Consider the following 14,001-nt stretch of genomic DNA (forward strand, 5'->3'; position numbering starts at 1 on the left):
TTTCATCATGTGCTGAAGAGCTGTAGAAAAGGTCATGAGGAGCCAAGGGCTGCAATACCATCAATCTGTTGATGGCAACCAGCTCATATGTCTCTTTTCAGCTGATGCAGTCAGTGCTATGACACAGATGTCACAAAACTTGCAGGGGATAAACCCACAGATCAAAATGAGTTGGCTGAAGCTGAACTAAAGAAGGAAGAGATGTTGCTGGAAGGGAGGAGAACTTGATGTAAAGGCAGTGAGCAAATCCTGCTTTCATTTTGGGCAAATGCTGTGTAGTTTGGGGTCCCAGTGTAGACCACGTTGCCCCTGGATTCAGTATGGCTTGCAAAGTGCTTGTATCTTTTTCTGTCTGCTCTGCTGTCATTTTTTGTGGTAAAGGTGACTCATTTTACCTTTTGTGAGAGGCCGCCAGAGACTTGTTCAGCTTAAAAAAAGAACAAAGAATAAAGCTTGTCAAATAAAGCAGCAACGTATAGGAAATGTGGAAGGTGTAATTCCTTACAGACATACTTACTGTCAGTCCAGTTTTGTATTTTATTCTTGGTAAAAGAGGGGTTTGAATATAGTAAGACAAGTAAGGATTAGCAGACCCAGTGCAGACTTTGGAAATGAACATGATCTGAAACTGTCTGGTTTTATAGCCTTGAGCAAATCATATAATCTCTCTGCTACTGTTTTCTGATCTATAATCCAAGGGCAGTAATTCTCTCTTGCTTCTCAGTGGTGAATTAATGAATGCTTTCCCAGTGTTTTGCGGTGCCATATACAAATATTACAGACAAGCAAGCAGCATATAATATTAATGCCAAACAGATACAGGGTAAAACTTGGGATTCTGGATAGAGGTGCATGCAGATACAACTGTAATGAGTTCATTAGTAATGCAGGACTGGATTGATTAAGTAGTTGCTGCTGTGTAAAGCCTTGTCTAGCACTGATACTTGATATATTATTTTGACCCAAGAGAGATGCTCAATGATCTTGTCTCTTAAGTTTTGGCAATGCATGTCATGTCAATACAAATTATTGAGCTGAACTGAAAGAAAGAAGCTGCAGTTGCCACATGGATACCCTTTTTATATTCTTCTGTATATAAGAATTGCAGCTTCCCAAACTGGATTTTTTATATAACCTTTCAGAAGTACAGTTTGAAATAGCTTGTCTTCTTTTTTTCTTTCTTTCGCTTTTTCTTCCTTTCTGAGAATGTTTCCTCTTGCCATCGTGATAAAAATGTACTCCTGTGACAAAACAAGCATGTCCCAGGATTTTATCCTTTCCTACCACAATGGCAGCACATCCCCTATGGTGATGACACAGCACAGAAATTCCACCACATTGAGGTTACTTTTGCATTGCCTGATACTGGTAACCGTGATGTGAAGTGTCAGAAGGTATAACAGTTTTCTACACAAAAGAGTCACAGGAGGTTTCAAACAGTCTTTGAGGACCTGGATATCCAGCTGAGATTAGAGGTCTGGATGAGTCAGGGTAGTTGTGTGCAGAAGCCTTTCAGCTCTAGGCTGGGGATCTGAAGGTGAACAGCACCTGGAAGAGGTTACCTGTTCCTGGAGGTTTTGATAGCTTATTTGAAATGGGCTTCAATTGAGGATCCGGACCCTTTTGCTAGCAGGCTGATTATTACAGATTGGGAAGCTGGCACCAGCGGTGGTGGTGACTAGTACAGCACACCCCTCCATCCATCCCAGCGCAGTCAGTAAGCACTGCGGGTGAGAAGTAGCAGTGCAGGTAGCATATACTTTAGGGATACAGATAGTTGACACAAAGGATGTTTTGGTTGGGGTCCTTCCACTGTAGGTGAAAAGATTCCTACCTTTTCCTTCCCTAAGTGTCTCTCCAGCTGTGTGTCCTTCCTCATCCCAAATGCCTTCTGTTGTCTCCTGGGCTGTGCCTCGTGTACATTCACTGGCATTTTAGAGTGAGCTAAGGATTGCTAACCCCATTTTAAGGCAGGCTAACTGAGGCCTTCTGCAAATGGGAAGCGAGGCATAGCACTGTGAAATGATTTGCTAAAGGTTATCCAGCTGTGACTGAGAAAAGCGTGCTCTGGTTCTGCTGCAAAAGATGCCACAAAAGTGTAAATGTTAATAGTAATAACTTTCTCTACGTGTGTTTCTGCTTTGCAAAATTACATCTCCACCAGGGGACTTGTTAATGTCAACGGCATTCAGTTTTCATGATCACCGCTTGAAGTGATCAGTCAGCTGTATGGATCTACAAATTGCTCCCTTGCAGCCAGCCTCTTAGTCTAATGCTCAGGCGACAGTCAGCTGTGAGGATCAGACTCGAAAAGATGCCTTTGATTTTCCTTTGATGTTCCTGAGCCAAGGAAGAATTTCACACGGCCACTGGGTGGTAGGTGAAGATCCCCTCTGTTTATGGGAAGCCAATTATAACCCAGCTGACCCACTTTGACCTTAAGATTACTGGCGGGACATCTGGGATGTCCTTGCGAGGCAGAGCTGGCCTACCGAATGTGCCTAACTAGGGACACAGACCGATTTGTTCGTCTGGGTGCAGCGATCATTCAAACAGCGTGATTGTAATGGAGGTTGCACAAATTGATCCTGGTCAGACTCAGTGTATTTATTTGCTTGCACTTTGGCATCGTTGCCGACATGTGAGGATAAAGCAGGGTTCTCATTTAGGATTTAATGATAAAAAGGGGAACCAACTTACAAGGAGAACAGGTCCTAGTTTCTAAGCCTCTCTTCCAGTTACCTCTCTCTTCCCTTATTTTTTGTTCCCTTACTCACTTTTTACTCCAGATCTCAGACCAGCAGAATCTTTTAAAGGCCCTGACAAAAAAGCATCAAGAATGAGGTTATTGGCCAGAAGGCTCTCTAGCGCAAGGTACACGCTGGGAGAGGGGTGGACGCACAAAAACCGAATCCTAGCGGGAGGCCAGTGGGACGTTAGAGAAGAAGAGCTGGAACTTTTTTCTTTTTAACCTCTGTTGAAATTGCTTTTTAATTGTGATTGCCGGCGGTAGCTGGAGGAGGGGGCGCGTTGCGTGCTTTTTGGTTTTGTTTCTCTTTTGCCATGCGCCGGATCCCTGCGGGAGCTGCTGATGCTCTCCGGGGGGGTGGGATGCTCGCCCCCGCCCGACCCGCGCCGCGGGGCGGACTACAAGCCCCGTCATGCCGCCGCGCGGGCGGGCGGTAGCGGCGGAGCGCGCCTGCGCCGCCAGACGTGGCAGCAGCCCGCAGCGGCGGCGGCGGCGGCGGCGGGTCCGGAGCGGGTCCGGCTCGGTCGGCGGCGGCGGCGATGGCTGCGCCGGGGCAAGGCGCGGGCGCTGCGCGGCGCCGCGGGCGGCTCCCGCTGCTGCTGTTCGGCCTGGCGGTGAGTGGCGGCGGCCGCGCCCCGGGGCGGCGGGGGGCGGGCGCGGGGTGTCCCCCTTCCCCGGGCCGGGGCGGGGGGGCGCTCGGCGCGGCGCGGCCGGCGGAGTTGGGGGAAAGTTGGGAGCCGGACGGGGCCCCTCGGGCTGGGCGCGGCGGCTGCCCCCCCCGCCGCCCGCACCCGCCGCCGCCCTGGGCGGGCTCGGCACGGCGGGGCACAGCCCGGCACGGCTGGGCTCCGGCAGCTCTCCTCCCGGCTGTTTCGCCAGCCCTCAGCCCGTGCGCTGCTTTCCTGCTTCCCTCCCTCCCTTTCTCTGTGTCTCTCAAAAAAAACGTCCAGAGAAAACCCACCCCGGCGTGCGGCGGCGTCTCGCCGAGCGGCTGCGGGCTGGAGCCCCCGGCGGCACCGGCCCCGGGGGCTCCGACCGGCGGGCGCTTCGTTCCTAAGTTTCGTGTGGAAAATCGGTGCCGCGGCGGCAGCGGGCTTCCCTCGGCCGTGGCTCTGCCGCTGCAAAGCTGGCCTCGCTCGGCTTTGTGCACCTGTGCGCGGGCATGGGCGGCCGTGGGCAGCGGTCCGGGCGGCCGTGGGCAGCGGTCCGGGTGGCCGTGGGCAGCCCTGCCGCCCCTGCCCGTGCGTCCCTCGAATGTGGCGCTTTCCATCTTAGTGCGTTCCGGAGGAAGAGGGGTATGTTTCATTGAAATTGCAGTAAGTAGAACACCCCTTACCTCAGGGAGACTCCTAGACTTACAGAAATATTTTAAAGTCTGATTTTTTTCTTTTTTTATCCACAGAATTTGGCATAAATAGCTCAAAAGATTGGCGAAGGCATGCTTTAAAGCACTCCTTTATTTACTTTATTGGCACGAACTACAGTTCTTCCTTCTGCCTGGACAAATAGAGTTAATAATTAATGAAAAATTACATTAATTTATTTACGCACGCGTGATCCGAAATGTATTTGGAAGCGCGTGACTTAGGAGTGCTCATCTAATTCATACAGATCAAGCGTGGAATTGCTAATTGCCCTATGCTTATTTTGTGCTAATATTAGAATTGCCATTGTGGGACAGAAAGAATCGGCCCTGTCTGATGTAGCCTTTTGCCCCTGGCAGGGGCCTAGCTATCAGCTCATTCAGGAGGAGGGAAAAGAAATCCTGTGCATCCTGCACAATTTTTGTTTTGTTCTAAGCTTGGTCTAGAAGCACAGACCTCTGCTATCTGCAGTTTAGTTACTGATTTCAAGTGAAACTGAAGTCAGGCTGAATTCTTCCTAAAATGTTGGAGAGATCTTAGTGTGGCTTTTTTTTACCTGTGGCTCATCTGTAATATTCACAGTACTTTTCTCAATGATACTTTTTGGCAGTGAATTCCTCAGATGAAGTATATACTGTGGACCAAGTGGAGTTACAAGTGGACTGAATTTTCCCTTCATTTAAAATAACTAAGCACGCGGAGTTATTTGTGGTATTTCCTTCTATATCCACTGCAACTGTCAGACCTTATCTTACTGTAACGTTCATGTTATGTTAATGTAAGCATTTTGCTGTGATTTCTTTCTGTAGATTAAAAGATTTTTTTTTTCCCCCTGCTTTCTTCATGTGAATCTGTTCCTAACTATTCTAGTTGCCCTTCTTTGGACCTTTTGTATTGCAGAGCTGGTATCTTTGAGATGAGCAGAGTGGGCCTGCCGTTGTCAGTGAAATTATATGAAGCCCTTATAATTTATCCACATTATTCTCTCTTACCCTTCTTGATTTGCCCCAGCATTTTATTTGCTGTGTGATACTGCATGCTGAGCAGATGTCTTAATTAAGCTGTTGATTCAGCTAATTCTTTCCCCTTTGCTGTATTCAAGTAGCTTAAATTATTTCTTCCAATTTGTGTTATCTTGCACTTGAAGGTGCGATTTTTCATCTTGAAATGTGTAACTGTACGCCAGGATTAAAAAACTAGCCTACAGCTGTGACATTGCAAAACCTGCTTTTAAATTTTTCTTGAGTCAATGTTTGCAAAGTCAGTGAGGCTGTTAAATCGGGACGTTCTCAGTGTGTAAAGTTAAAGTGAAGGTAATACTAGCTGCTTGGTAGGACAGAGGTTAATGAGAACATTGTCTTTCCTTCCAGCCCGTCCTTTTTTATGTACCCAAATGTAATTTTTTTTAATTTTCTTTTTTTTTTTTCCGCAAGTGCTGAGTGTTTGCAGTGCACCTGGGACAGCAGCTAGAGTTATGCATGCCTAGTACTTCTGAAAAATAGGGCTCATTTTTAAAGTAGGACCCAAAATTGGACGTGGCTTCCGAGAATTGAAATCCTTATTTCTGTAAGACTTCCTGCATTTGTAAAAGGAAAGCTACAAAGCTGGATGAAGAAAATACTTCAGTATCTTCTACTGTTAAGTTGTTATCTTCTGCATCACTGTGAATGTGACACACGCACGTGAGGAAAACTGCAGTGATCTATGCCTGCTGTGAAGTTTTTTTCTTGAATGAGTTGGCAAGTCATAGGGAAGTTGTGGTTTAACTTTAGAGATACTTCCCTATTTGGTATGTCAAGCAGTTGACTATATTTCACGCTTAGAGGACTGAATTTACTGCTAAAGGCATTGGGAAGGAGTTTCACACCGAGGTGGATTTGCGTTTCCTCTGATGTATGGGGTACTGTCCTTTCCCTAGCAGAGGCCAGCCACTGCTTCCAACAGGATTACACATCTGGGATTTGTTTGCTTTGCAAACACTGATGAACGTTATCTCAGGCCAACATGGCAAAGGTCATTTTGTCTTCTGAGTCTGACCGACCTACAGCCATTGGGAATCTGGTGCCTTCAAAGAAAGGCTTGAAAGGAACATTTCAGACTTCCAGCTCCTCAAGTCCCAGTAACATCACGGGAATGCACCGGTGAGCACTGACGTGGACTTGTGAATCCAGGCCTGTGGGGAGGGCTTGGACGTGTCTCACTCTGTGTTGCAGGTAGCCCTGCAGCGTGTCAGCAGTGGCTTTGCCTCCGGTGAGTTTGCAGGCAGGGTGCGAGCGCTGCTTCTCCTCTGCAGTGCTCAGGTGCTGTTTCCCGTGGTGGTACTTCAGCTTGAATTTGGGAGTACCTTTTCCCATCCCGTTCCTGTTTATTCTACAGGAGCTGCTTTGGGAAGTGTTTTGCCACAGTCAGAGAAGAGGGTATTCCAGAGGCAAATGCCTTACTTGCTGTCGTGCCACCCCATTCCTACTTTGTCTGTTCCCTCTTCAAAATACAGATTTTTAAAACTTGTGATGTGGGCTATGCTCTGTCTCCTCAGATGCCCTTCTGTCGTGGTTTAACCCCAGCTGGCAACTAAACACCACGCAGCCACTTGCTCGCTCCCCCCAGGCGGGATGGGGGAGAGAATCAGAAGAGTGAAAGTGAGAAAACTTGTGGATTGAGATAAAGACACTTTAATAGGTAAAGCACAAGCCATGCATGCAAGCAAAGCAAAACAAGGAATTCATTCACCGCTTCCCATGGGCAGGCAGGTGTTCAGCCACCTCCAGGAAAGCAGGGCTCCATCACGCGTAACAATTACTTGGGAAGACAAAATGCCATCACTCTGGACATCCCCCTCTTCCTCCTTCTTCCCCCACCTTTATATGCAGAGCATGATGTCATATGACATGGAATATCCCTTTGGTCAGCTGTCCCAGCTGTGTCTCCTGCCAACATTTTGTGCACCCCCAGCCTGCTTGCTGGCAGGGTGGTATGAGGATTAGAAAAGGCCTTGACTGTGTAAGCACTGCTCAGCAATAACTAAAAGATCCCTGTATTATCAACACTGTTTCCAGCACAAATCCAAAACACAGCCCCATACCAACTACTATGAAGAAAATTAACTCTACCCCAGCCAAAACCAGCACCACCTCCCAAATCAAATCTTGGCTTTCAGGACTGGTTTTGTTACTTAACTCCTTACCTTAAGGAGTGATGTTTTGAATCCATTGGCTTTGGTGCCAAAGCGCCTGGGATATTGCCGCAAGTGTGGTGTGGTCATCAGAGGTGGTGTTTCTGCCCAGGGGTGTGTTCACGATGTCATGAGCAATTGGTAATTGAAGAGGTTCTTGTTCCACTGCTGACCATTTCTTTTGCTTTTTGGTGCTGCAGTTCCTTGAGTTCCTTCATTTCAGTAAAACTGAGGTAATGAGACTCATCTTTCTTCAGAATTGTGTTTGGAGGTCTGTGAATGGAAAAATTCAATGCAATTTGTGACCAGAATCACAGACTAGCATTGCCTTAAATTTCTTGATGCAGACAGGGTCACTTTGGAAGTAAGTTATGGTTTACCTTGATCGTGCCACCATTTCAAGCTTGTGAATGGCAAAAAATTGTGATGGCAAAGCAGGTCTTAAGTTTTAGCACTTGCTAGCTGAGAGTAGCTGGTAGCATTGGTGGAGGGTGCTGTGATTTGTGCACTTGCAGAACATAGATAACAAAGCTAATCTCATTTGCGGCCACCTTGATGATGTCCAGTCTGTTGTCTTTGGGTTTATCATCATACAGCATATTTGCTGGGTGACTGCAAATAGACTGTTTCTCCCCGCCCCTCACTTTTCAGGAGATGGCACGCCATGAGCATATGGTTGTGTGCTGCTCTAGGGTCAGCTGTGTGCTGGCCTGCTCTAATGTATCCTCCCTTTTGCCTCTTGCAGATCACTTCCTTTCTGTGTGAATTTTACTCCAACTATTTAAATTAAGCTTTGTCTCCTATCACTTGGCAGAAAAATCTGAGGATTAATTAGTTAATATTTGCGCAATGCTTTGAAGCTAACAAGTGCCATATAAAGTGCTAAGGATTTTCAGGTGTCATTTTTTGCCCTCTCTTCTTTGAAGTCCCATTAATAGTGTTTTTTGTTGTCATTTTATAGCATCTCCTGTGTGTTTTTTGAGTAGGTTATGCTTCTTTAAACTTCTTCAAAACGCAATTTTTAGTGGGGGATTATGTGGCATATGGTTTGCTCATGCCCTTAGCTTCTGAAGTCATCCAAATGTACTCATTCAGAAGTGATGCCTGAAACATTATTTCATCAACAGCTTGTTTAATATATATTGCACCAATGCCTGGCTTGAAGAGAGAGTGAGCTTCATATTCCTAATAAGGACAAAGTTATTTGTCAGCATTAGTAATTGACCCTATTACAGTCAGTTGTTAATTAGTAAATAGTTGCACAGGTTTTCCTTCACTAAGCACTTGAAAAACAGTGATAAACCATACAATTAATTGGCTACGCAGAGCCCCTAAGAACAACCTTTAGTACAGACTATTATGCCTGTAGCTTATGCTCCTTAAAACCCAGTGTTTAAGAACAATATGAACAGTAGAGTCTAGTCAAATCTTGACGTCTCCATGGTATTTTTTGCTATCTTCTATATTTGGAAAATGAACATAGCAAGCACCATGTTAAGTGGAGTGCCTTATTTGTAGCATTCTTCAGCCTAAGTTAAAGAATACCAAGACACTCTGTCAGGATTTTAATTTGCGTTCTTTCGTGAGCAAAAGAAGATATGACACTTGCCTCTTGTAGCTATGACCCGCCACAATAAAATGTCAGCAGTGCTTGGGGTTTTTTTTTATTCCTTGAATGGCTTGAGGTGAGAGTTAATTGATCTGGATTATATACAGAGTAAGAATGCGTTCTTCCATGGAGCTCATGGGAAATGCACAAAACCCAAGAAGTGTCCGATGGGAGTGTCCGCAGACGTAAATCTGTCAGGCAAAACCATGGTTTTTTAATGCTGTCAGTCTTCCGATGCATAAGTTACTGATCTTCCGGTGTGTCTTCTGGAGTGCTCCTCACCTGGCCATCCCCTGCAGATGTGGGTGGGAGAACGTGCTTTTGCAGTCCGAGGGGGATTGCGTGGGCTACTGCAGGGGCTATTTCAGTTGTGACCCCTGAAGTCTGAGACCCAAGCGCTACCCTTTCTCTTCCCCCTCTTTCAAATAATAAATTCTTAGCAGGCTTCCTGGAGGTACCTTTGGGTAACAGAGATAACCCGACTCCCCTCATCTGATTTGATTAAAACGTTTCTACAGCTATTTTGGATATTAATCATGAATGAAAACAGGGGACTGTCCTACTTATCACTATCCATCTTGGAAGGCATTTGTTACAAATGGCTCAGTGATCAAAGCAGCAGAACCCTGAATGTAAATAGCAGCAGAGGGAGGGCTTGTAAGTGAAAAGCAAGCAATTATTGCACAAGGTCAAGAGTGGTTTGTATGATGAACAAGGAAGATAAAACATCTGCAGTCAAACTGTGATTCTTGTAAACAAGGGGACTTTGGATTTGAACATCTTGTATTTTTAAGTGAGGACAAATTGGGGGGAAGGGAGCAGCAGATCTGTTTCTCTCTTGCTCTTGCCTGGAGATAGATGACTTAGACCTGGTATTTTCAGTACGTGCACGCTGCGTGCACCCCAGGACCTGGCTGTGCCACCGGCTGATCTGCAGGTTTATGAACCTCTATCACTGCAGTACAGAGATGTTCCTTCAAATCTACCTTCTGAAGTTAAGTGTGCGCTTTGCCACAGGGTTGGCTTTGGAAACTGAGTGGGAAAGGGAAGGTGAGATCTGGTCTTGTTCTTGGGATTTCTTGCCTGTTCCCTCCCCTGTGCCCCCCATTTTAATGTAGCAGAGGAGAACTCTGTTTAGAATGTGAACTACTCCCCTCCTAAAGAAATTAATTATGAAATTAAATTCAGTTATCTCCATTACTGCTTGGAATTCTGAGGCAGGTTTGCTCTTCAGCTAGATTCCCATAAAATGTCTTGTCAGACACAATCTGTTTTGTATGTACAGGGTTGCTCATTGATCATATTTACAGTGGGTTGAATGTTGTTGTCCCAAAATGAGAATGACATCAGTGGGCGGTTAAGCTAAGACAGAAATCAAAGTCAACGTCTTGCTGAAAAATGGGCTTTTGAAATTGTGGTTGAGTGTAAAACTGCGTCCCTGCAGTTGTGCTAGAATCAGCGTTGTTCGTGTCACCCCCAGCTATTCTTTATGAATAGTGTGCAAATTGTCTACCTAATTATACATCTAAGTGTTAGTGTGCACATAAAAATTGTATTTTGACATACGGATTCAGGCACCTAAGCACTGTTTCAGCTGTGTATCCATTTATATTTTTTTATGCATAATTTGTGTCCAGGGAAATACATTTTTTTCATGCTCTTGAGCTGCAAATAGGAGAAATAGGAGAGTTTTTCTGTCCAGTGTACAATGCTAGTCCTCTGATAGTTCTTCCTTATTTAATTTTGATTTGTATTTTCTTGTTTTTAAAACCATGTGTTTTCATTGCACTTGATTATAAATAAATAAATAAATCTCCAGGCATGCTGCTTATCCTTAGCAAAAGACCGTGCTGTCACAAAGCTTTTGTGGGGCACAGCTCATAAATTGAACTGGGTTCTGTGGGAACAGCAGTTAAGCATTTATCACATTTAATTTGAATAATAAATTTAAAATATGAAAATACGTTCTTGTGGCTGCTTGAAAGATACTCCCTTTTCTCATTCTGAAATGAGATTCAGAGAATAGTAAAAACTTGAGAAATAAACTCTGCTTTCTCAGATCCTTGATGGTTTTGAGAAAACACAGCCTGAGGGATGACCACATTTTTCAATAGTGTCAGTCCTGGAAGTGTAATTAGAAAATAGTTATTTGCCTGTAACTCTCTTTGCCTCTGGGTTTCTGAAAGCTCAGATGTTTCTTGGGTACCAATTCTAAGGGAATGGGGTTGTGGAGTGTTTTGCTGCTCTTTAACGCTTGCATATATTCGGCAGCTCTGCAAGGAGTTGCTGGAGAGTGGGGAAGAAAAAGGAAAATTAAACCTTTTTGACTGATCAGACTTCTTCCACCTAGCTCGCAAGATTATATATTTAAATACGTACTTTGATTTGAAGAGCAGAGGCAGAGCTAGAGCACATGTGTTTTTGTACCTTGTACTTGAATAGCAGTGTCTCTCAGCAGTTTTGAATTGACTGTCTTGAGGGTTTGGGTTCACTTACGTTTTCCTTGAGTATCCTTCATGCATCTTAGATCAGACACTATAATCGCACAACTGATATGCGACCTACACCATAAAAAATTCTGTGAAAATAAATTCAGATTGAGATCTTGAGCTGGGGAAAATCTGTAGACTAGAAGTGCTACCAGATTTGCATTTCATAGTCTGCTGTGTGTAGTTTGCCTGTTTTCTGAGGGTCTCCACCAAAGTTTCTTGCATCTGAGGACACCAGGTGACTATTGTATTGGTTCCAGCTCACTGAGCCAGCCACGCATGAGGACCTGTTACACTAGGCACTGCGCAAACAGCATGAAATACAATAGACTTTCCCTCAGTTTTGTTGCAGTTTCTTGTCAGCATAACTGTCGCAGGGCAGGAGTGGCACAGACGTTGCATGTGTTGGTCCCAATATGCCTTCTACTTTAACGGATACCAAGGTAGGCACCTTCTTGAGAAAAATGTTTGGTATGTTTCTTAACTTTTCAGCAGTGGTTGTGAATAGATTTTAAAGCTTTAGGATGCTCAAGTGACAAGAGAATTTAGCTTGTTTCTTATTTATAGAGTTCCATATGTGTGAATGTAGCACTTCCTGACGCATATGAAAAGAGGCTTCCTGCCCAGGAGGGACTGTCACCTTTCTTGACCTCTTTTTAATATGAGCTCATCTCCTCTTGTGCCCTGGATTTAAACAAGAAGCAGCGTGCTTGATCAGGGAGTGCCTGGCTGATGAGCTCTCCTGCAAAATGTCTGGACTAAATCTACCTGAGTCATATCTCACAATTAAAGTCACATAGCACAGTACATGCAAATGAACCTTGTCTTTGCTGCTGCTTTGCCTGTGGGCTGTGCAGGAGTAAGAGCCTGGTTTTCCGTGAAGAAGAGCGTGTAACTGCTTCCATAGGATTCTCTTTTTCCCATCCTCTTAATTTCATGCTGTTGACAGAACTAGTGGCTGTAGCCCTGGTGAGGCTGTAGCTGCTGGTACGTTCATCCCAGCGTTGGCGCTGCAGCGGGGCAAAGCAGCCCCGTGGCAGGGGCTGGCATCGGTTGGAAATGACTGCTTGGCATCACTTGCCTTCAGTGGAGCTGGTAGGGAAGGCGGAGGTTCTTCGGGAGGTTGAGCAGTACAATGGCTTCTCGTTCATTCCTGGGTAGGGTCTTCATTTATTTCAGCAGGAGAAGGCTGGAGAGCGTGGAACTACTTAATTCTTATCAGTTTGCAAACACCATGTAGTGCAAATGCGTATTGGGAGACGGTGAACTTTTCCGCTCAGCCGATAACCTCCCAGTATTGCTGCGGCTGCCTTAAATGTGCAGGCAGGGTGTTTCTGTCCAACTGGATGCCTTCAGCTTGGACCTTTTGGGTTTTATAACCAGGAAAGGCTGCAACATTAATCTTAATTAAAGGGAGATGATGATTTATTCGGCAGGGCTGACTGGTGCGCTTCTACGCACAATGCGTTTCCCAGTGGGTTTTGGTATAAACCATAGGATCAGAGAGAGCTGCTGTAGTAAAACTGCAGGAAAATGAGTAGCATGTATTGATTTGATACCTGGGGAGGAATTGGGCAAAGTAGCAGTGGATATATGCAATGTGACGTGCTTCTCCCTCCAGGTGCCTGCTGTTCAACCAGGGCTGCGAGTTTTTGGTTAGTGGCAACACGGACAAGGCGGTAGTTAAAGCTGTCGCTGTTTCCAGAATCCAATTCTTCAAGAGGTTTATAGGTCTGCCATTATAAGGGGGGGGGGGGGGGGGGGGGCGGGGGGGATTGCTGAAATTGGCTAAACAGCCTTTCCATCTGGAAAAGACATGAAATATACATACTTCCACCCTATTGGTGAAACTGTACAGATGGTTTAAACAAAGTTCATAATACCATTTGATGTCATGTTGAAAGTGGCCTTTGTGGCTTTTTTGGTCCAATTATTTCTTTTTGGCACTGAGTTCACAGACTACAGTATCCTTAATTGAGTCCGGTTTTCTAAACCAAAGAAGCAACCTGTAGTTTCATTTTTTCCCTCTGCGTTCAGCCTTAGTTTCAGTAAAGTTTAGTTTTAGTCTTCTGTAACTCAGGGCATAAATAAAACTTTAAGACACTTGGATAATTAGAAAAAATTGAGGTGAAGGGAAAAGTTTTTAAAAAAATACTTAGGATTAAAGAGATCTGCTCATAAGTCAATGTTAGATTAATCCCTCCTGTACAGCCTCTGATTGCAATGAGTTTTGAGCAGGAATTTGCATGTCTCTGTCACCTCACTTAGCACGACTATATTTGTCTACTTTGATTGGCAACACCATGTATTTATCTCAGAAAATACACAAATGATTCACATACATCAGCCTGAAGTAGGAAGGCTGAGCTCTGGACATCTGGATTTAGAAGAATGCGAGTCTGTCAGTCAAATTAAAGTGTCAAGAACATTTATGCTGAAGGTAGGGGCTGACTTGCAAATGTGCTTTTTTCTCTTCTCGCATTTAGACCATCTGGTCAGCAGGGCTCGGTGGTAAGAATCCTGCCTGCGGAGTGGGATAACTTGTTTGCTCTAAGCCTGTGTGGCCTATCGTGCTTTTATATTTTATGTTATAGGTGTATCTTCTAGTGACTTTAAAT

General features: G+C 45.0%; 1 protein-coding gene across 1 annotated transcript in view; it reads left to right on the forward strand.

Moving 5' to 3' along the window:
* Positions 1–3,223: 3,223 nt before the first annotated feature.
* PDIA5 (protein disulfide isomerase family A member 5) overlaps positions 3,224–14,001 on the forward strand; it is a 105,664-nt gene continuing 94,886 nt past the window's right edge. The window contains exon 1 of the mRNA XM_075028792.1: positions 3,224–3,363. Within this exon, the coding sequence (XP_074884893.1) occupies positions 3,289–3,363 (75 nt within the window). The 5' untranslated portion in view covers positions 3,224–3,288. The remainder of the gene's footprint in view (positions 3,364–14,001) is intronic.

This window comes from Buteo buteo, chromosome 5 (assembly GCF_964188355.1).
Source record: "Buteo buteo chromosome 5, bButBut1.hap1.1, whole genome shotgun sequence".
Taxonomy (NCBI): domain Eukaryota; kingdom Metazoa; phylum Chordata; class Aves; order Accipitriformes; family Accipitridae; genus Buteo; species Buteo buteo.